The sequence below is a fragment of the Polyodon spathula genome, chromosome 3 (genome assembly GCF_017654505.1).
Source record: "Polyodon spathula isolate WHYD16114869_AA chromosome 3, ASM1765450v1, whole genome shotgun sequence".
In the NCBI taxonomy this organism is placed as follows: Eukaryota; Metazoa; Chordata; class Actinopteri; order Acipenseriformes; family Polyodontidae; genus Polyodon; species Polyodon spathula.
The window spans coordinates 74,806,775-74,830,745 of NC_054536.1; the positions used below are offsets into that span (position 1 = coordinate 74,806,775).

The 23,971-nt window shown below is 40.3% G+C and overlaps 1 protein-coding gene across 9 annotated transcripts in view; it reads right to left on the reverse strand.

Moving 5' to 3' along the window:
* LOC121313408 (double-stranded RNA-binding protein Staufen homolog 2-like) overlaps positions 1–23,971 on the reverse strand; it is a 110,490-nt gene that overhangs the window by 61,980 nt on the left and 24,539 nt on the right. For 6 of the 9 annotated variants that reach the window (XM_041245915.1, XM_041245922.1, XM_041245920.1 and 3 more), the window contains exons 6-8: positions 9,839–9,998; positions 4,655–4,762; positions 4,396–4,482 (exon numbers count right to left, since the gene is read on the reverse strand). In XM_041245915.1, coding sequence (XP_041101849.1) covers positions 4,396–4,482; positions 4,655–4,762; positions 9,839–9,998 — 355 coding nt within the window. The remainder of the gene's footprint in view (positions 1–4,395; positions 4,483–4,654; positions 4,763–9,838; positions 9,999–23,971) is intronic. The other 3 variants (XM_041245923.1, XM_041245917.1, XM_041245921.1) reach the window with 2 other exon arrangements.

Sequence of the window (23,971 nt, forward strand, 5' to 3'; positions counted from 1 at the left end):
TTTACAGGTGGCTACAGTGCAGTTTACACTTGCAATTAAGATGTTTCTACTTTATGTAAGTGTTGTTGTACTCAAAATAAAAATTAAAAAATAGAACAATTTATTTTTTCAACAATTATTCAACCCAGGAACATTTGTATACAGCAAATCAAATAAATAAAAAACTTTCAAGAGAAATTATTTCTTCAGTGATTCTTTAAATACAGCTGGGAATGACTTTGGCAGTTAGTGTCTTTGTTTTGCAAACTTCTGCATTTCCATGAGCTCCTGTATTTGCCTTTTCTGTTCCTCTGAAAAGTCTTACAATTTAAGTACTATTGTTTGTTTTTTTCTCTCCAATATGATTTAAGTCTTGTAGTGCATATATCATCCCCTTTCTGCCACGAAAAAAGGGTTTAAAGTTTACACTGTGAAGCCTCTTTTTCTTATGAAAAAGAATGCACACAGACATGTTGGTCAAAAAGTCCAACATGTGAGGAAATTACACCACAGTTGCCACACTGGTATTGCATCTCCGCCATTTTGAAAGGCTCATCAAGTAAGCTCCTCAGAATGTAAGCTAACATTACAAAGCGCTCTCAGTGTGCAGCTCGTTTAATAGAAAGCACCACATAGCGCTCTGCCTATTGAACATACTCCAGGTCTGCATTATACACAGGTTTTCTATTTCTTTACTTTATGTTTACATAAAAGTGTCTTTCTACATTTATTTTTATATTTCTTGATTATTTTTATTATTCAGCATGTGCATTCATCTCTTGACCAGGTCACACAAAAAAAAAAATATATATATATTTTTTGTATTCATTCCCATATGACTAATGTTTTCCAACTTTTTGTTTGGAGGTGATGTAGCTCTGCAGCTACTTGCCATACATGTACTTGGTAGGTAGTGAGCATACATTAAATATGTCACTCTGTATCTAATCTATTATGCCACAAGGAGGCAGTTTTGCTGCAATGGTTGACAATCTCTTACAAACAACCTGGAACAGTCACAGATAAGATGCAGGGATGTTATACTACTGACAGCCACAAAAGATTTATATCTAAAAGTGATATTATCTTATAAAATATATCTTACACATGCATATCAATGTGCCTTACAGATACCAGGCTGGCCTTCGATGCATACATGAGAAGCAAGGACATGTTTTAGCAGAGCTCAGTTCAAAGTTAAATAACTAGTCAGCAGTTGAAGCCAAGATAGAGAAACATGGTTTTGTTTCTTATCTCAAATGAACAGGTATAGGTGATTATTTAGTCTGAAAACTTCAGAGAACCAACGTGAATGGTGGGGCAAACTACTTCTAGTAATAGCTAACATGATGATGAATGTAAGGTTTAAATTGAATAGATGTGTGTTTTACCTTTTTGTGTGCTGGATTATTGTACGGCAGTTTGTGTTTATCTAGCAGTTGTGCTTCAAAGAGAAACCTAAGAGTGGGTAGAGAGAAAAGCACCCTAGGGAATTCAAATCCCATCCACCTGTAGTGGTTCACAATAAGCAGTTATTGTACTCTTTTCACTCAAATTGAGCTACAATGAATGTTTTCCAGTGTACATTAAAATCAAATAGAGCAGATTTGTTAAGCTTTTAACTGCAGTGCAAAGATGATCACATTTTTTAAAATCGAAAACAAGTAGGTCAGTAATACACATTCCCGCCAGAGCTGTAAATTCGAAATTAGATGAATAAGTGGAACGTATGTCCATTTCCACTACAGTATATCCCCTTCACAGGGCTGTTAATGTTCCAGATACTAGCTCCAATATATTGTACATTCAAAAGAGACTTTCCACTGGAATCAACACCTTACTTAACAAAAAAATAAATACAAATAAAATAAAAACACTTATGACTGAAGGGAACAATAACCAATTTGTCGTAAGCTCTTTTATAAGAGTTGCATACAGGCTCCTATTAAGAAGCGTTCTTGTTTAGAAAAAAGTCTGAACTATTTTAGAACAAGGTTGTCATTAAAAAAAGAGATCTGATGCCATTTATAGATTTTTATGAGAACAGGCGGATGATGCCAGCTATGAAAAGCAAACTTGTTAAGTATTATTCTCAGAGTACAAAAGACCTCTGTATTACAAGCTAATAGAGCACTGGACTACAACAATGCATTCATGACGTAAGATTCTGACAGCACATTAAATGTCATAAGATCAGTGGATTCCCCTTTCAGACAGCCAAACACTGTAATTCTCCTTGTGTTCTATTATACATTTAATCATTAATTGTGCTGTACATCCCAGCCTAGATTCAGTATTTTCAACATCCTGCTTCTGCTCAGTTTCACAGATTTGCTGAGATAATAAAAAGCTTTATACATTGATACTCTTGTATTGGATAGTGAATCACATAACACAGCTATGTACTGAATATAACACGAGAGAATAGGCTTTTAACATAAAGTGTTTGTAAATCAAGACTGAGACAAAAACACCCTAAAGAGCATGATACGTTTTTTTGTTTTGTTTTCTTGGAAAAGGATTTATGTCAAAAGTATAAACTTGTTGCTCCTGTTTTAAGATCTTTTTTTTTTTTTTTTAAAGGTAGCACTTTACATGGCTACGTCGCATGACCACATTCTACCTACAACACTAAATCTCAAACCAGAAATAGGAGTGGTTGTTCCCAAAAAGAAAGCACTACCGACATGTGAAAAAGATTGCCATCACTAATGTCCAGAGAGGTTAAAACAATGTGGCACTGAAACGGTCACAACCTTTAATGGAACTCTATTGTGAGAATCATAGAATGCAGCTGTGTATCATCTAGAAAGACACTCTGTCAATGTGTGGAATTTGTATCACTGGTGTGGGCCAGAGGTTAAACAATATGGAAGTGAAATGGTTATTTTTGACTGGACACCGGTAATGAAACGTAAGAAAATCTTATTATACAGCTTTGTGCCAAACATTAAGACAATAAATTAAAAAGTGTACTGTCTCTAGCCATTTCATGGTCATCAACATATCTAGCAGAGTATGGCAGCCATCTCAGGTAACAGAAGTGAAGGGTACTGATGGAGTTTCCTAGATGGTACAGGAGTAGGTCTGAGAAGAAGTTGTAGTAGCTTTCACACACACTCGCTCTTTTAAATCAGGAGGACTCAGTCTCACCATGGCCACTTAAAATGCTGCTGTTCAGAATTTAAAAATGTAAATGTGCTACGCTTGGTCCAGGGCACGTGGCTGTATTTAAAGCATCACTCCAATCCAACAAGTGACTATGAGGCACAGCTAAACATATACTTAATTGGGAAGCACCTGTGCTGCTGCAGCAAGTTAAGCTGTTGACTAGTATCATGTGCTGTGGTTTAGCCAAGGATACAAAAAAAAAAACCAGACACTGAGGGATTATATGTCAACTCTGATCCCAATTACCTAACAAGGGAATGGCAACTGACAGAATAAATAAATTATAAAATCCTACTTTGAATGGGGGGGGGGGGGGGGGGGGGGGCAGAGGGATAAAAAAGAATCTGGGTGAAAAGCGAGACTTCTATGGCAAGTAATCTGTTACTATTTAAAAGCTGAACCTCTTTCTGAACAGTAGCAGTTATGTAAGCTTTGGAGGACATAGCCTTCATTGATAGAACTTGATAGTGTTATAAATTAATATGTGCAGCAAAGTGTCAGCTCTCACGCAAATGGGAAGATAAAAAGATAAAACACAGTATTATACCTTCAAACAGCAGCCAATGTTTCAAGTTAAGAGTATGGCATACATATTTGCAGACAATTAAAATGTATATTTCACAAGAACTTCACTGATTTCACCATCAACCTGTGTGTTATAAATGGTTCCTGTCAGTATTTTTGATAATAAACTTTGGATCCTACTTAAGAGAACGAGAATGTGAGTTTAAAATAGTCGAGAGGAACTTATAATACAGAAAATAAATACTGTCAACCTACTCTGTTAAAAAAATAAGAAACATACGTTGTATTATAAATATTGTTAATATTATAAATGTTGTTTTTAAAAAATGATAAATTTATGAACTACCAAATAAATAAGGTCATTGTACATTATGAGAAACAGCAAACACACACTCTTTAAAAGGATATATAGGGATACATACATTTTAATGAAGTAAAAGAAAAACAACTGAAGAATCAACTTGCTTCAACTGATAGGCCCTGTTCAGGAAATGCCTTCTGAGATTTTCAACTACGATTTATTATTTTTGTTCTCCACACAGGTATTTCCTGCCAGAAATGTGGATTTGTTTTTCTACTAAAAAACATTTCATTCTTCTTTTTACCATTAATGGAATAATAATAATAATAATAATAATAATAATAATAATAATAATAATAATAATAATAATAATAATAATAATAATAATAATAATGCTTTCAGCAACATCATCATAACACCTTTCTTGCAAGTCTCTTATGATTCTTCTGTAGCCTGTTTAGTGGTGATCTCCATTTACATGTGCCATCACACTGCAGATTCACTCCCTGTGCAACACATATTAGAAATTAGTGTCAGATGGGATCTTTATACCTGCTGCACATAGAGCTGGAAAAAAAATGGGTACTCAAAATGTTACGTTAGTTAAGTCTTTGTTACTAACACTTTAACTGGGCTTATGCAAAAGTAACTTAAAGGTAATTTGTTTAGTTAGTTTACCTCAAAGCTGACAGGCATGTTTCTTTTGAGTGCTATTTCAAACACCAGGCTAATCTCAGACTTGCTGGCATCACTCTCCTCCACAGCTTCATTCTTTCCCTCTATGCTCTGAAACAAAAAGTAAAAAAAATCTGTGATGCCAGCACTGCTAGACGTTTTTCTGTTAAAATCCTCGTTTCCTTTGGCATGGAGCCTACTTCTGGTTTCTTTTCAAAAACTTAACATAGCACTTCTTGTTATTCAGATGTTTTTCGTTCACCTTCATGAACAGAAGGATTACTAGAACCGGCGACAACCAGTGCTTTCCCAGAGAAAGCACTTTCAATGTACATTAATGCAAGACCTGAACTGCCATGCTTTCAAATAAGTCCTGGGCCTTTCCTGAACTATGAATTGTGAGATGGTTTTGTAATGTTCACTAGGGCTTGCTTGCAAAATGGTTTCTGTGGCTTCTTTTAGAACTCAATAGGCCCCTAAGGCTGGATTAAACCAGTGGGAGGAGATCAGATGACAGCAAAGCCACCTGCGGGTACTGCAAGTGTAAATGTGAAATACGTGCACACCACGCCGACCTTGTTCAACACTTGACCACAGGCAAACACAAGAAAAATGCACAGCCTTTTTTGTCCATACTGGACTTACTGTGTCTAAATCTTGTACAACCATGCGCCAAATAGAGCTTATTACTGGCCTGTTACGTCGCCTGCTACACAGCAGTTATTTCTCTGGAGGACCTGGGACAGTTTGTTGGATCATGTTTTGAGAAAGGTGTGACCCTGCATTGTACAAAATGTAGGACACTGATAAACAATGTTATTGCACCGTACGTGTCCACCGTTTTCAGTGTTGCTTTTGCAGATGCAAATCTTGATAATGCACAGGAAACAAATATGAAAAGTAGATGTCGATACTTTCTGTTAAAAGCAGCTAAACAAGTATAATTAAGACTTCCAGCAAATATTCATCTGTGGAAATCCTGTTCGGCATTTAGTCTATCAGGTATTCTTTTACAGGCCAAACCTTCTTTTGCACCTGTCTCCATGCTGAGGAGGTTTAAAGGTGTCTTAGGTGTCACGAATCAAGAATCAAGCCATCAACTTCCAGCAGTGGAAGACCAAGGATGACAAAAATGCAGCTAGCCTGTTTGCATTCCCCCTCCTTGCCATGCCTCTAAAGCAAAGCAGATGTGGAGCAAGTGTTCTCTCAGATGAACAACTCCAAACACAGAACCAGGATGGGTAACAAGTCTCTGACCAGCATACTGCAAGTCTGTTATATTTTAAGGAGACTGGGGACTTGCTGGAAAGATTTTGTCCAGCAACGAGGCTAGAGTATGCAGCGTGTCTAAGGTTAGATGCTTTACAGTTAGAAAATCATTTCTCATTGTTTTGAAACAAGTGCAATTTTAGTTAAAGCTTTCATACAGTTAACAACAATAATGCAGCAACCCTGTTACTTTAAATACCTCATCACTGTAAACATGTTGTGTTACAGCATTTTACAGTAGTTGATCAACTTAAGTTGTCAAAGTTATTAGTGTTTAAAACACACTGAGCAATGTACTTGTGAGCTTGCCATCTGTCAACCTCCCCCCCCCCCCCCCCCCCCAGTTGTGGTTTGGGCTTGCTTTGAAGGTCAATTGGGCATATTTATCTGGTCTGACCTGGCAACACTACCACAGAGGGCAAACTTTACCACCTGTGACATATTCAGATTGAAATCCTGAGCTACCGAGCCCCACTGATTTGTTTACACATTATACAAATCTATTAAATCTAGCAGTACATTCATCCTCTTTCTGATCTGGAGAACATCCCTCGACATATTGAACAGGGACACAAATCACATTGTTTTATACAAACAGCAACAGCATTGTGACAATTCTAAAAGAACAGAGAGTTCTTGCAACAATGAAATCTATCAGCACCACGGAAACAGTGAAACACAATGCTTTAAACTTCATTTAAAAAAGCAGATAGTCATCTCCTCAACAGGCACCAAAGTCAATCACATGTAAGAGGAGCTGTCAAAGTACACTGACGTACTGTATACTTTAGGAAGATCATTTGTTCAGATTATCTGAATCTTTAAAGACTGCAAGTTTTGTCTGAGTGGAGAGTGTTACTCACTTTGTGTCAAAAAGTATATTTATCTTTTCCGCTCTGTTAAGCTTGGGATAAAGATTTCCCAAATACTTTTATGAGCACAGTTACGTTATGCCTTCTCCAAATGGAATCTAACAGTGGAATCAAATGGAAACGTTAATGTTACTGAAACAATACATCTGCCATAAAACAAGCTAACCCTGAAGTGACAGATTTTTAGTATTTGCAATAAGTTTTTGTGTTCACAAGATAAACGTAAAAATATACAGACAGATGTAGAGACAAAGAGAGACCTCCATAATTCCCCAAAATCTGATACTCCCAGTAACCCTTGCTAAATAATATTAATAGTCAGCACTCACATATCCACCCCTATAAAATATTGACTTCAGTGATGGTTAAAAGAATGTGAAGCATATCTGATTATTTCATTTTTGGCCCGTTCCAACCCTTGCCTGTTTTTCAGGGAACACAAAAAAGATACAATGCAAAAAATACATAGGTGAAATTACTGTTTTAAAATAAGTAGGCTTCCATTTAAATGTATGGAGTTGGTTTTGTTTGTACGGTACTATATTTTCAACAGAAAAAGTATTTAAATTCACAACAATATGACTCTGAAAATATCACTTGCCAAAAGAGACGACTGTGGACACATGCTATATAGAAATACTTTTAAATGTGGTATGTGTTCCCCATTAACGACCCAACAGCAAAATTAAATCAAAATGTTACCCATGCACAGAACTGCGTAAAACTTAAAGGCAATGCAATTTAGCAAAAGATTTAAAACTAAAAAAAAAAACAACACAGTTTCCAGAACTAAAACCGCACCCAAAGTCGGTACTCAAAATTGCAGAAAATAGTGCTCGATAAGATCCTATTGTCACAGTTCACTTGCAAATGAAAATACACAAAAGCAACTAAAGATCACAATTGAAAAAAATACATTACAGTAGCTAATGTGCAATAAACGCAGGCTGTGGCGGATAATCAAATCAACTGTAACATTGAAGAGATGGGCATTGTATAAAAAAAACTGGTGACAGTGTCGTATACAATAGTTCCCACCGTACAAACTGTCCCACCCCAACTTCCGGTTCTGTCACAGGATTTGATATTACAATAGCAAAAAGCTCCAATTGGAGCATAAACTAAAATCCATGTTTTTTTTTTGGTTTTGCTTTTCTGGAGGGTGAAATGAAACTTAATCAATCGTTGAAATGCTGCAATTCATTATTATTATTATTATTATTATTACTACTACTTACTTGCAGCCACTAATGAGTTAATGTCACTATTTATTTTCTGTTACTTAATATTAAATCGCCATAACATGCAATTACTCTCACAATCAAATCTGTAACATTGTACAGCTGTTCAATGAGGTCTGTTCGAAGGCAGTATACCTGTAGTGAGCAGCCAATCAGTATTACTTGTCTGCTGTCTGCAGTAATTCAGCATCAGTATTAATCTTAGCTCAGGTGTCATTTTATTTCTGCTAGATGGTCACAGTACTTTGTTTTGATGTCGTTTCTCTCACACTGACACACTACTTTAATCACCACTGCAGGCTATACAAAATGCTATAATACTATTTTTTATTAACCCATTTAGACAGTGTTAAGCTTGTTATTTCTTTATTTTATCATTTTCTCAATAAAAAGTAATTTTTCAACTTGAAAACATTGTCCGTGCTGTTAATTGTATATTTTGCCACAGAATCTTTTATACAGAACAAAACCAGCCAGTCTACCGAATAAATGTAGCACGAGTACATTGCTAACCACCGTTTTGGCGATTGAGTAGCTTTCCCTTGTGGCAAGAAATCCTGTGACGGATCAGAAGCTGGGTGGGAGAATTTGTGTGGCGGGGACTATGGAGTCAGAAATCGCGTGCGATGGGTAAGTGCATTCATTTGTTACATATATAGTGCCTATAGAAAGTCTACACCCCCTCAAAATTGTTACCTTTTGTTGCCTTATAGCCTGGAAATAAAATGCATTATTTTTTTATTTATCTACACATTCTACGCCACAACTTCCAAGTGAAAAAAAATATTCTAGAAATTTGTAGAAAATTAAAAAATAAAAACTGAAATAGCTTGATTGGATAAGTGTCCACCCCCTTGTAATAGCAATCTTAAATTAGCTCAGGTGTAACCAATTGCCAAAAATCAAAAATATTGTGGGATGACTTGAAGATTGCTGTCCATCAAAGTACCCCAAGGAACTTGACACAGCTTGAACAGTTTTGTAAAGAAGAATGGTCAAATATTGCCAAATCTAGGTGTGCAAAGTTGGTAGAGACCTATCCCAACAGACTCACAGCTGTAATTGCTGTCAAAGGTGCTTCCACCAAGTATTAACAAAGGGGGGGTGGAGACTTATCCAATTATGATCTTTCAGTTTGCATTTTTCAGATTTTTTTTTTTCAATGAAAACTTTTTTTCCCCTTAACAGTGTGGAGTATGGTGTGTAGATAAGTGGAATAAATCCTAATTTAAATGCATGAAACTGAGACACTGACACAACAAAATGGGACAAAAAGTTCAAGGGGTGTATATACAGTATATAAAATGGGGATTGATTTTCTTTCTTAATATAAGTATGGTAAAACGCGATTGATGTGTATCTGAGTGTCGTAAGTATCACAATTAAGTATCATGTAAGTGCTAACTATACCAGGTATCACAATTGGATTAGCATTTTTACAGTTCTTTTTTAAAACGTTAAAGTTGACCCTAGATGTAGGATTACGTAGGTGTATAAGTACATACAATTACCTCTATTATATCCCTGTTGGAGATAATAATAGAGGCCAAAACTAATGAATAACACAGTCAGTGGACTGTGCACATGCTTAGGGAAGTATCCGAGAAAGAGAAATACTGTAAATGTCTAATGCAGAATAAGGTTCAACTGTGCGAAACAAAACTAGCAGTGCTATTTAATATCAGGAAGAAATATTGGAAAGAGTGCAATGCAGCAATAGACTGTAAGGAAAACCCAGGGTAAAGCAAATCAGTGAGTCCCATACCAAACTTCACTTCTTTCTGGTTACCTTTCTGGACAGTTACCTGAGGTGGTTTTTCAGGGATGGGCTCATTTCGAAGAACTTGAAGGGCTTTCATTGCAGCATTGTGTCTAGCAGCCTGACGCGTCCTTCCTTCTCCTATAAACTCACTGTTCCCCACAGTCAGGTGGACATAAAATATCTTAGGCACTGGGTAATGGTACCTAAGTTGGAAACAAGCCAAAAGGGAAACAATGGGAAACAGATCTATGATTTATAACAGGATTAAGTTTTGCAAGCTACACAGCTTTACAAAAATAAAAATAAATCTTTCTTTTGCTGGAGCTAAAGAAACCAGAGACACTTCTTTTTTTTGTTGTTTTGTTTTAATATTTTAATTTATAAAATACCATAACTGCAATATATGGAAGCTGAAGTTTTAGCAACATGTTCAGATAAACAGATAAAATGTTTGTTTTATATATATATATATATATATATATATATATATATATATATATATATATATATATATATATATATATATATATATATTTTTTTTTTTTTTTTTTTTTTTTTTTTTTAGATCCTGTAAAACAAACAGTGTAATTCAACTTTTTTTTTGCATGGCTTTTACTATGCAGTGCCTGGAAAATGAAAAACCTTGTCCTCCATATGCTACCTACAGTAACAGCTAGCTAACGATTCTATGCAATTACAAAGTAGCACTACTAAGCAGGAATGAATTCTGATTATTTTTAAAACCTTTAAAAAAGTATGCAACTTTTTCACTGTAGCTATACAAAGAATAGATTATAGCCTCCCTACTCCTGTACTTGAACAGGTATGCAGTTTCTTGTTTATAAGAGGAATCTATCAAAAGCAGACACAACTGATTTATTTCTGTTCACGAGGAGACCAAGGCATATTTCTTTGGTTATTTATGTCTGAAAGGGATCAATTACATATCAATAGCCAGTCTATGAATTGTGTTACGCTGCTGGCTCAAAATGAAGAAAGTACAAAACAAAGGAACAGAATGTAGGTTTCTTATTCTTTTTTCTCCTTACAGAGCTGTCAAAGTCTTAGTTGTGCATTAATCCTCCTAGATTTAAGACTGTAAGAGAACTACTGCAACCTGTGACCCAATTTTATGAGAGATTTTATGAGCAAGTAATACTGTTTTTGTGTGAGGTACTTAAATTCAGCAAATCAGCGAAACCCCTGTGTATTCTTAAAAGGCTCACAATAGTGTTTACTTCACAGAATGTGATCGTGTTGAAAAAAAAAAGCCTTTTTCAGAAAAGTCTACTATCCCTTTGAGCTTTAAAAAAAAAAAAAAAAAAAGAAAGTGCTTCTAATAAAGTAGTGTGTAGTGGCTCAAAATACGCAAGGATACAAAATAGATTACTTCTTATTGAAAATAGTGAATGAAAAAGCACGCCTAAAATATCTTAGCTTCTTTCCCCTTAAATGACAAATGCAACATTGTATCAGACCAGAAAGGCCCCCGGCCACCCCACCCCCTGGCTACAGGTGCTGAGGCTGCTATCCAAGAGTCGGAGGGAGGCCCGTTGAGTAATGTGGGAAAATTGTTACTAACACACTGCAACATAGTAAACCTAATAAACAACCAGACAATACAACCAAACAATGTCTGGTCCCAATTACAAAAGATAAAATCCAGATTGGGAACACTTTGTGGGGGGGGGGATTGTGTGTTTGCCTTTTTCGTGTTCTTCGGTGTGCACAGCGATGAGTTAGTGACAAGCTGTGTCATCATGCATTTACCTATTGCATGCTTATTCTCATTTGAACAAAAAATACTTAAAGTGGCAATCACTGACATTTTGTTTTATTTGGATATGGAGTCTTTCAGGAATTCACTAAAGAGCTGCCATAAACGCAGAACACAGCAAATAAATAATCAAGCTAATGAAGGCGAGTTTCCCCAAAGATATTCACATTTTTATATTTGTACCTGTCTTCTCTGTGCTGAGTGAAGCTCCAATCTCTGTTTTGTGTGCGTGCGTATGGGCCATCTCCGCTAATGCTTTTAGAAAAGTGCATTTATTGTATCAATTACAGTATGTCATCCCTAACAAGGGTTGTGGATTATGTCAACACACCCAAGCAATTCTAAAACATGTATTTGTATACATCAATAACACTAGCAGCTCAATACAATACTGCTTAATAAAAAAAAAAAAACCTTCCCATATCCCATAACCCTCTGCGTGCAGAATGACAGAAGTTGCCATAGCGAATGAACAGAATTGAGTTTGTTGGTATAGTAGAATATACTTTCTTAAACCATACAGGCAGCAATTCATTTTAATACAACACAAATGAAAAACAATTTCAGAAAACCTTTAAACAAGGTGTCCATTTTTCACAAATTCATGAGAAACATTCTGGAAAAAATACTACATACCACGAAGCACAGACCATATTAATGTCTACATATTTCATTCTGGCAAGAGTAATAAAATAGAAAATTTAAGATGATAACAGAATGGTGTAAATTTCATAGCACTGAACAAGACCTTAAAGCTTACCATTACCTGCTTTACAGTTCACTCTCCACAGAAAGAGAATTCATCAACAGCAGAGGTATTTAAGCTGGGGGAAAGGTAACTTAAGCCATTTTTTTTTTTTTTTTAATTTGAAAAGTGACAGTAGCATGAGTGAAATCTATTTAACAGAGGCTGTTCTGTAAAACAGATGTATTTGACAAAGTATGTTAACACAAAATATTCAGAAAAAAAAAAATGAAAATCCAATACTATACTCAACCAGGGTAATTCAGCTTCAGTTTTCAAATCTTTTCCACTTTGCTTTTGGTTTGTTGGTTTAAAATGAGTCTGTAACAGGAAGACATCTGTGCTGACTCTGCTGGCATGTTCACGGGCTGCAGGAAGAGGGCGGCAGTCGCCCAACAACCGCCTGTGAGTCATGGCAGTGACACGGGGAGGTGGGAAAGTGGGTGTGTGGACTTTCCCCCTCTCTGAATGGCTGAGAGGCGGGTCTTGGGTGATTTTTGGTCCTATAAAATAACGCTCTGTTGTTTCCTCAGGTCTGCCCACTTAGACGCGCTAAGAGTGCGGAAGCTTTGATTCGGGACTGGGAATCAGCCGGAAGAAAAATAAAGATTCACAGCGAGACAGAGAGAGAGAGCGGGGAATCCTTGGGCAGACCCCGGCGTGTTGTGAAAGAGCAGGCTAGACAGCCGATAGAATAGATGGTGATCCGGGTCGTGCGGGTAGCGGCGACCGGGATAACGCTGCCGAGTGCAGCACCTTTTATTTGTAGTTTTATTACTGTTTTATTTTCCCTTGTTCTTTTCGCCTTCTGTTTTCATTATTATTTCTTTGGGCACCTGCGAGTGCACTTGCTGTTCACGTACCAGCTGTGGTATTTCAGTGGTGCTGTCTATCATCGTTGATAGGCAGCCCACGGCCAACAGTGCCCTCTGCCGGAAAAAGCAATAACTGTTTGAAAATAAAACTGGGCACCTGTGTGGTGTTTTCAAGTACACCTGTCTGACTCCTAGTCAGTGAATTACCCACACCCCTTCCACACGTGGTGTCAGGAAGTGGGATTCACTGGCATTGCCCCAAGCAGTGCGTCCACGGAAGGAGCAGACGAGCCATGGATGCCACACAGTTTGTTGCGATGATGGACCTCCTGCGCCAGACGCTCACCGCAGCAGTGCAGGGGGCGGCTAGACCCGCAGCTCCAGACCCCCAGTTACAACACCCCACAAAAATGACGGCCGAGGATCGACCTGACACCTATTTAGAGGTGTCTGAGGCCATGGCGACCTCGGCCGGGTGGGATCCAGCCCAGTGGGCTAGTTACCTGCTTCCTCAGCTCACGGGGGAGGCGCAAGCAGCAGCGAGAACGCTGTCCCCGGATCGGATAATGGATTACCCCACGCTGAAAACCGTCATCCTTAATCGCGTGGGGGCCACACCGGAGGGGTATCGGAAGAAATTCCAAGAGGAGCAGTTTGCGGTAGGGGAGCACCCACGAGCCATCGCCCACCGTCTGAAGGATTACGCACTGGGTTGGTTGAACCCGGAGCTGAACACCAAAGCCAGGGTGGTGGAGTTGATCGTGGTGGAGCGCTTCCTGGAATGTCTAGCCCCGGAACCTCGGCTGTGGGTCCAGCGGCAGGCACCAGACACGCTGGACCGGGCGGTCGAACTTGCCGAGCGGTACCAGGCAGTGGAACCAACGCCCGCGAAACTGCCCGGGAGGAGTGCGGCTACTGGATCGTCCCCTCAACTGGCCCCGGAAAGGGCGAAGGGACTGGGGGGAAGGGGTATTCCAGGATTTGATCGGGGGGTGTCGGCGGGAGCTCCCGGCCCGGGTACTGGGGCAGGGTGGGGATACCCACGGGCTGCTGCAGTGTCAGACCGGGGTCTCGCGCGGACGCCTTATCGGCGAGCCCCTTTTATGGCTCCAGTGTTTCCCCCTCTTTTCAAAACTTCGGGGAGAGAAACCAGCCCACCGAGGTGTTGGACGTGCAGGGAGGTGGGCCACCTCTCCTGGGACTGCCCCGTGATGGAGTGTGACCTCAGCCAACCAGGTAGGCGCGTTCAATTACCTCAGTCACTTCAGCACACTGGTTTTGTTATTCCTGTGACAGTGGATGGTACAAACACCCAGGCTCTCCTGGACTCAGGGTGTAGTCAGTCTCTAGTACAGGAGAGCCTAATCTCACCGGGGCATAAACGTATATTGGGACGGGTGCATATTAAATGTGTTCATGGGGATGTCCGCTCCTATCCCAAGATAAATGTGTGTATGACTATTGGCCAGCAGGTGACGCAGGTGCAGGTAGGATTATGTCCTCGATTGCCGGTACCAGTAGTTCTGGGACGGGACTGTGAGCAGTTTAAAGATTGGTTGGCTGCTCTGACAGCCCCGTCTTCTTTATTGGCTAAGAAAGAGGAAGTAATTGGAGAGATTTTTAACCCCGTAAAACTAAACGGGAGCGTCGGATCGCTAAGAATGAGGGCTGGCAATGGAGGGAGTCGGAGAAGTTTCAGGTGGGGGCGGTTGGTGAAGAGTCCGGGGGGGGAGGTCGCGGAGCCAGCGCAGGGGTCTGGCTCGGCTGCCTCTGCTCGGGACCGACCTGACCCCGAGTTGGAAGCCATGGGAGCTGATTTCTTAGCTCGCTCCCGTGACTTCCGACTCGAGCAAGGGCGTGACGACGTGTTGGGTAGGCTCTTTGACCAAGCAGCGGTGGTTAATGGTCGGGTGGTCGAGCCCAGACGCGCCGCCACGTACCCCCACTTTGAAACTGATCGAGACCTACTGTACCGTGTTGATAAATTACCCCAGACCGGTGAAGTGCGTCATCAGTTGCTCATTCCTCAGCCCTTTAAGGAGGATTTGTTGCAGCTGGCTCACGCTATTCCCCTGTCTGGTCATTTGGGAAGGGATAAAACTAAAGCAAGGCTTGTGTCACGGTTCTTCTGGCTGGGGCTGGATGGCGATGTTAAGCGGTTTTGTGAGCGTTGTGGGGAATGTCAGAAGGCCAGCCCTAGAGCCGTTCCACGAGCCCCTCTGGTGCCTTTGCCCCTAGTGGAAGCTCCGTTTGAGCGTATTGGGATGGACATAGTTGGGCCACTAGAAAGGAGTGCGGCAGGATACACCCACCTACTTGTCATTCTGGATTACGCTACGCGTTATCCAGAGGCAATTCCCCTCCGATCTATGTCCGCTAAGTCTGTTGCCAACGAGCTTGTGAAGGTTTTCTCCCGGGTGGGGATTCCCAAAGAGATACTAACCGATCAAGGCACCAATTTTATGTCCCGGCTAATCCGCGGAACATGTAAGCTTTTGGGAATTAAGACCATTAGGACCTCGGTGTTTCATCCTCAGACCGACGGTTTGGTGGAACGCTTTAATAAGACCCTTAAGAACATGTTGCGCAGATTTATTCGTAGTGATGTGCGTTACTGGGACCAGCTGATTCCTCCCCTTCTCTTTGCGATCAGAGAGGTTCCCCAGGCTTCTACGGGGTTTTCACCATTCGAGCTGCTGTATGGGCGGAGACCCCGGGGCGTGCTCGACCTGGTCAGAGAGATGTGGGAGGAGCAGCAGGACAATTCGACCAATACCGTCCGGTATGTGTTGGACCTGCGCAAACGTCTTGAGTCTGTTGGGAAATGGGCGCATGACAATTTGCAGCAGGCGCAGCACAGACAGGAGACACAATATAACCGAGGAGCCCGGTTGCGCACATTTCAGCCGGGGGATAAGGTACTTCTCTTATTACCCAGTTCTGAGTCGAAACTCTTGGCTAAGTGGCAAGGACCCTTTGAGGTTACACGCCAGGTTGGGAAGGTGGACTATGAGATCTGCCAGCCGGAGCGACGGACAGAGAAACACATTTACCATATCAATCTCTTAAAGCCTTGGTTACAACCAGAGGCGTTGTTAGTGGCGCATGCAGATGACGTCACGGACCTGGGACCTGATCTTTCTGTGTTGGCAAGAAAAGGATCGGTACAGATTGCTGAGAATCTGACACCAACGCAGAAATGTCAGGCTCGCGGTCTGGTGGCGGAGTTTCCTGACGTGTTCTCTTCAGTCCCGGGGCAGACTCGAGTAGCCCATCATCACATTGATATTGAGCCGGGGGCGCTAGTTCGCCAGAGGCCGTACCGTATACCTGAGCGTAAAAGACAGGTAATAAAAGCGGAAATTGACGAAATGCTGAGACTGGGGGTAATAGAAGAGTCCCAAAGTGACTGGAACAGTCCAATCGTTTTAGTCGATAAGCCAGACGGGTCAACTCGATTTTGCATTGATTTCAGACGAATCAATGAGAAATCGAAATTTGACGCTTATCCGATGCCCCGAGTAGATGAGTTGCTGGAGCGTCTAGGCACGGCTCATTTTATGACGACACTGGATTTAACGAAGGGGTACTGGCAGATACCCCTGACTCCGGAATCTAGAGAGAGGACGGCGTTTTCGACTCCCTTCGGGTTGTACCAATTCAGGACCATGCCCTTTGGGTTGCACGGAGCCCCCGCCACTTTCCAGCGGATGATGGATCGCATCTTGCGGCCCCATCAGCAGTACGCCGCTGCTTACATAGATGACGTGGTTATCCACAGTGAGGATTGGCCGAGTCATCTGTGTAAGGTAGCGGCGGTGCTGCAATCCTTGCGGGAGGCGGGGCTCACTGCTAACCCAAAGAAGTGTGCCATTGGGAAGAGTGAGTCGGAGTATTTGGGGTATCGAGTAGGGGGCGGCCAGATCAGACCGCTAGTTGCTAAGGTGAAAGCCTTGGCTGACTGGCCGGTTCCTACAACCAAAACCCAGGTGCGCTCTTTCTTGGGACTAGCGGGCTATTATAGAAAGTTCATCCCGAGTTTCGCTACGCTCGCTGCTCCCTTGACAGACCTCACCCGGAAGGCTGCCCCAAATACGGTTCAGTGGACGGAGTCGTGCCAGAGGGCCTTTCTCGCCTTGAAGCGGAGGCTGTGTAGTAAGCCAGTACTATGCAGCCCGGATTTTGGTAAGAGGTTCACCCTGCAGACGGATGCGTCAGAGACAGGTCTCGGGGCAGTGTTGTCTCAGGAGGTTCGGGGAAGCGAGCACCCGGTCCTGTATATCAGCAGGAAGCTCCTTCCCCGCAAGAAAAATTATAGCACCATCGAGAAGGAGTGTCTCGCGGTAAAATGGGCAGTCGAGTCACTCCGGTACTACCTCCTGGGGCGACACTTCACCCTGGTTACAGATCATGCCCCCTTAGCATGGCTTCACCGGATGAAAGATAGCAACGCCAGAATCACACGGTGGTACTTGGCCTTGCAGCCCTATGCCTTCAGGGTAGTCCACCGAGCAGGAAAGCTGCATCAAAACGCAGACTTTTTCTCTCGGGAAGGCATGGGGGTGTAAGATTTTCGAATGAACCGGTGGTGTCATTCTGAAGGGAAGGATATGTAACAGGGAGAGATCTGTGCTGACTCTGCTGGCGTGTTCACGGGCTGCAGGAAGAGGGCGGCAGTCGCCCAACAACCGCCTGTGAGTCATAGCAGTGACACGGGGAGGTGGGAAAGTGGGTGTGTGGACTTTCCCCCTCTCTGAATGGCTGAGAGGCGGATCTTGGGTGATTGTTGGTCCTATAAAATAACGCTCTGTTGTTTCCTCAGGTCTGCCCACTTAGACGCGCTAAGAGTGCGGAAGCTTTGATTCGGGACCGGGAATCAGCCGGAAGAAAAATAAAGATTCACAGCGAGACAGAGAGAGAGAGCGGGGAACCCTTGGGCAGACCCCGGCGTGTTGTGAAAGAGCAGGCTAGATAACCGATAGAATAGGACGGTGATCCGGGTCGTGCGGGTAGCGGCGACCGGGATAACGCTGCCGAGTGCAGCACCTTTTATTTGTAGTTTTATTACTGTTTTATTTTCCCTTGTTCTTTTCGCCTTCTGTTTTCATTATTATTTCTTTGAGCACCTGCGAGTGCACTTGCTGTTCACGTACCAACTGTGGTATTTCCGTGGTGCTGTCTATCATCGTTGATAGGCAGCCCACGGTCAACAGTGCCCTCTGCCGGAAAAAGCAAGAACTGTTTGAAAATAAAACTGGGCACCTGTGTGGTGTTTTCAAGTACACCTGTCTGTCTCCTAGTCAGTGAATTACCCACACCCCTTCCACTGAGTCCTACGAGGAACATAAATCAATCTAATCACTGCCATAACACAACACCATAGCAAACACCTCTCATCTGCCTAAAATAATATCCCTGGTCAGCAATAGTTATTAAAATTTTCTAAAACACAATACATTCCAATGTTGTTTTTTTTACCATTCAGTATCTCGAAAATATATATATTTTGTTTAGTGTAATAAATATTGATTGGTTTTGAATGTGTTTGGCAGGGATGGGGTTAAATCCATCCCTGCCAATAACCACGTATGAAATGTGAGCATTCCCTAATTTGGTAATTGAGTGCTAATTGTGGAATGGCCACATGTACAGAAAGGGAGACCAAAACCTTTGTTTGGTGGAGGAGTTTGAGAGAGGGTGTAAGGAGAAGCCAAATGAGGCATTGCCTTGTTTTTGTACCATATCCATATCCATAGTCCTTCTTTTGTGTTTTTTTTTTTTTTTTTTAACTTTATTTTGGCCCTTATGCCCTGTTTGTTCCTGTTGTCACTATGTCTGTTTAATAAATGTGCATTACCAGCGCTTTCACTGCAGCTTTCCAGCCTACCTGCGTCTCATTTCGGACACTATCCTGCACAAGTCTAATAAATATAGAAAACAAAGTTAGCCCTAAACAAAAATCATATCCTAAAAGCAAATTTATAATCATAGGCAATGTTATAAAAATAAAACTGGTACAGCTTGCTATATTGAGTTTAGTACAATAACAATAAATCCTCCCATTTGAACAATCAATTTACATCAGAGCAGCTCAGCTGTAAACCCACAAGTTGTGCGATTGTCTTTAAGACAATAAATATATAGTAATTATTTTAAACCCATTTGGGGAACTACACTAAAATGTTATATTTTCATTAGGAGCTTGCAGCAGTTTCTCCTCAACAACTCGTCTATCCAGTGTAACACCTCTCACAATGCCACCTCCAACCAAAGAAACCCCTGACAGCTCCACGGCAGAGAAGCCTAAAAAGATGACAGTTTACTTCTCAAGACAGAAGACCAGTGCTTTGTTTGCTGAACTGATCTTACTGTTAAAGGACATTTCTAGTGAAACACCAGTTGCCAAGTTGTTGTGTTTAATATATAATATTGATCAGTTTAGAAAAGTTCTTATTTCTTATGCCTAAAATAAAGGTTGAATTACTTTAGATGAACCATTGTTGGCTGACTGCCTTTTCAGACGGATACTGTAGGAAGGAATACCTTTCAGAGTGCAGAGCCAGCTGGGAACATGAGAAGAAGCTTGGAACCATTTCGACTCTCCCAGCTGCGGTTCCTATCCTATTACCATGTTTTTTTTTCACAGTGTGTTTCCTAAAAGTAAATGCAGAAAACATGCCGTGACAAAATTAGATCATGTAACCTACCCAGGGGGCACAAAAGGCCACTTGTCAAAGGGAACAAGTCCTGTCCAGGAGGTGGTACCACATGCAGTGTGCACAGTGCTTGTATTTAGAGAGGAAACGGAAGAATTTCTGAGAGGATAAGGTTGAGGTTTTCTCATTCAGCGATGAGGTGGGTGAGTACATTTCCAAAACAATGAAATCACAGAAATAAATACAACACATATTGTGCTAATTTTACAGTTGTGGAAAATGTTGTTAATTTATTGAATACATTAGAGACCACCACTTTGTTTCTTTTTTTTCTCTCAACAGAAGAATAATTTATTTACAAACTATAAAATAAAACATAAAACAATTAAGATCAAGGCTTTTATTTACAATGATATGTGACCTGGCATAACAGACAGGGTTGCGTTACGCACTGCACCCTGTCGTCGAGATCAGATGAGATGAAAAGCTCAAGCCTCTTGCTGTTGCACAGTGGTTAAGACGCTTGTTTGCAGTGTGCAGTTCATGCCCAGCCTCTGCCCGGTTACACTGGAAAAATCAGTAACAAACACAGCTCAAGAAAACCACAGACCTCATAATAACAACTGTTCAAACCATCAGTAAATCCCACAAGCATTTATAAATAATAATTAACACATACTGATACAGTAGCCCTTTAAATTATGGTAAGGAGTACACCAACCTAACGCTTACCACACACCAGACGATTTTGTTGTAAAAGAGACAAAATATCTGTTGCATTATCTGATGACAAATCACAACCAATTCACAGCATACATATATAGCACTGCAACAAAACGATCAGCTAATTTCCCCTATTTCCAAATTCAGCATGACATACTGTAAGTCACCTTATATAGAAAAAAGGAGATACTTTTGTTTAAAATTATACCAAACACTGAACTCAAAGTGACAGGGCAGGGCTTCAAATGTGAATCCATATTTATCCTCCATAAAGCTTTAAAAAAGGGATTTTGACAATTATTTTACAAAAAAAATACAGCAATTAAATCAAAATATTTCTGACCCATAGATCTTTTAGCTTTCTGAATCCTCAAGAATGATTATTTAAGGCTAATTTGAGTGGGTTTTTACATATAAGTCTAGCCAAATATTAGTACACATCACTACATATACGTTTATGTTAGGAAAGTGAAAATCGAAGTACTATAAGGCCATTCAAATATAGTGTATATCTAGCTCCACAATTAAAAATAGATAATATGTAAACAACAGATACACAGTAATAATGTAATTATAAGTAGTGTTACTATTATTAGTGATTGGTATTCATAAAACTGTTCTTCTTGTCTGTGAATATCAAACTATTTACCATTCAAAATCTTTATGAATTTGGGCCTACTGTCTGTACGAACTTTGCCAATCCCTCATACTTTGTTCTACAAATTGATAATTTGATCATTATAGTTATTGGTTTAAGCGAGGGCTTCTTGAAATATGTTACACAACTGACTGGACTAAAGGCTAAATATACTAAAGAACTTTATATATATATATATATATATATGATATATATATATATTATATATATATATATATATATATATATATATATATATATATATATATATTATCCTATATATATATATATATTTCCTATATTTCACCTGATGAAATATGCTTATGAGAATATGTTTGTGGGTTTGACCTAAATGTTGGTCAAGCTATATCAAACATACACAGGATAGCCCAGAAGTCGGACAACACTCTGTCTCAGTGATTTGGAAAATGTAACAGCTGGGTGGACTGAGGAACTGGGCAGGTCAGGTAACCTGCCCAAGGTCACACAAGGGCTGGCTGGGTCAAGATCTGAGCCCAGTCTCTCCTGACTCCTACTCATTTTCCCCAACCATACCACCTTCTGTGTTTTCAGTATTTACTTTAGGCTTATCTCATATAATGGGTATAAACACTGATAACAACATTTTGTAGCTGTTGAGCATGTAGAACATTGTTCCACAGCTGCTGAACAACTGGCATTGTTTCAACTGCCCTCCTTGATAAGATGCCAAGGTGTAAATGAGTTGGAACAGAAAATAAATCAATGATCTACTGCTTGCACTCTCAAGGACAGCAAATCAAAGCTGGAGATGAGGGCTTGTTTGTTTGTTTTTTTTAATTTACTGTAAAATGTTTACATATACTTTCCTCAAACAAACACTTATAAACTAACATGGATAAGGAGCAAATGCTGACCCAGCAACATATACATCAATGGAAGTAAGAAGAATATTTATTTTCTGTTTTCTGAAAATCAGTGAAGATAAAAACAAAATATACAGATTACCGTATAGTATCTTCAAGTTAGGTAGGGTAGCTACAGCTCAGTATATTCTTATATTCTTACAGTGTGTAGCAGAATGAAAACAAACTTGTCCAAGTGACTGATTGTTAAGGCTGGTTCACACTGGGCATACAATTCATATGGATGCTATGAATGGATGCAGGCTGTAGTTCACACTGAGCGATCTTCTCCCTGCGTTAGTTCATTCTGATTGGTTAAAAAAGACAACACTCTTCTGGAGGTTCAGGGAGTCGTGCACACAGCCGCATGTATAATCGCAGTGCCTCTTATGAACAGGCAATCCAAAAAAATAAAAAATAATAATTATTGTGTGATTGACAGCAAATGCCACCATTCAGTTTCATGGTAAAAATACAGACATTCGCTCAGACTTTGTTGAGCTGACCCGCTCAATTTAACCATCCCGCTTTCAGTAAACACTGTACATAGGTTGCTGAGACACACATCAAACAAATTAGTTGATAAGTTTTCATTCTGATTATGTATCTGTTTATTTATGGTACCATACATGCTTAATTATTAGTTCTTTAGACATTTTCTGCTACATTTATAGTATAATTTATTTCAAATAATAAACGGTAAATTGTATTTTAATTCTAAAGGAAAGAGAAAGGCGTGATTGGCTGAACATGAGTGACGTCACCAACTTGATGCTGAGAAGTTGAAATCTAAATTTAAACGCAAGGTGGTGCGTTCGTAGTGTCTGTCCGTCTGAATCGTATACCCAGTGTGAACCGCCCTGTACTGATGCACCCCACCCATGACAAAAGTACAGTATTTCAGGATATGTCCTGTATTTCGCCACCAAACAAAACAATAAATACAAATAACACATAACAGGTGTCAGTTCTATGAAAACATAACACACCAGATTTACCATATTTGGTTGAGAGGTTCTCCAGATAGAACAATCACCTATAAAGCTCAGCCAATCAGATTGTGCATTGCACCCTCTAGTGTCGAGGGCCTTGACTAGCAGGATACTCTCCGGAAGAAAACACACAGGGAAGAGTCAGAATTCAAATAACAACATATAAAGGAGGGCTGTTTTTTTCAGAGACTGACAAAGTTTATTTTTAGCCAAAGCATTAAACACACACAGGACACTTGCAGCTTTATATGAAGTAAGTTATGAACTGAAAAATGAAATGTGGAAAAGTGGGGCAGGGGTGGAACAAAAGGCCCCATTTACAGTTACCGTGGGAAGGGGGAGTTCTGGATTACAATGATTGCCAGTATATTGCTTCTCTCCCACATTAACTGTACTCTGCTGTCCAAAAGAAGTCAAACAAACTGCAGCCCCACTTAACAGCATAGATTAGAATAAACAAGCAGGGCTATCTCAGAACATAGTGTTTAAAATCTAGATCATGTGGGGAAACTTGCCAGCTTTCAATGTGAATGTGAGCACATTCTGCTTCAATTAGCACTTAAAACTTAACCAAAAGCATAGATGACCTCTAGGCCACCATGAAACAAAACGTTGATATGTTATTATTGAGAATGAATAAAGAAAAACAGAACTGAGGTTTAGGAGGATAAGCTTTTGCTAGTCACTTAAAAGACAAAGCATATTTTTTTATTAGTTTATTTTTTGGTTTCAATGCTGTAAGTGTTTTTAGACAAAGTACGGTTATCTAGAAAGTTTATGTTTCTTTTTTAGTATCTCTGGATAGCCTGTTTATGTTGGTGTAATCTATATCCCAAACAGTAACATTTTACGTCTAATCTCACCAGTACTTGCAGTTTTATAAATGGGCTACAGCCCTCTATTTGGACTCTGTCCACTGAAATTTAAGTCAGTGTTCATGACTCCAC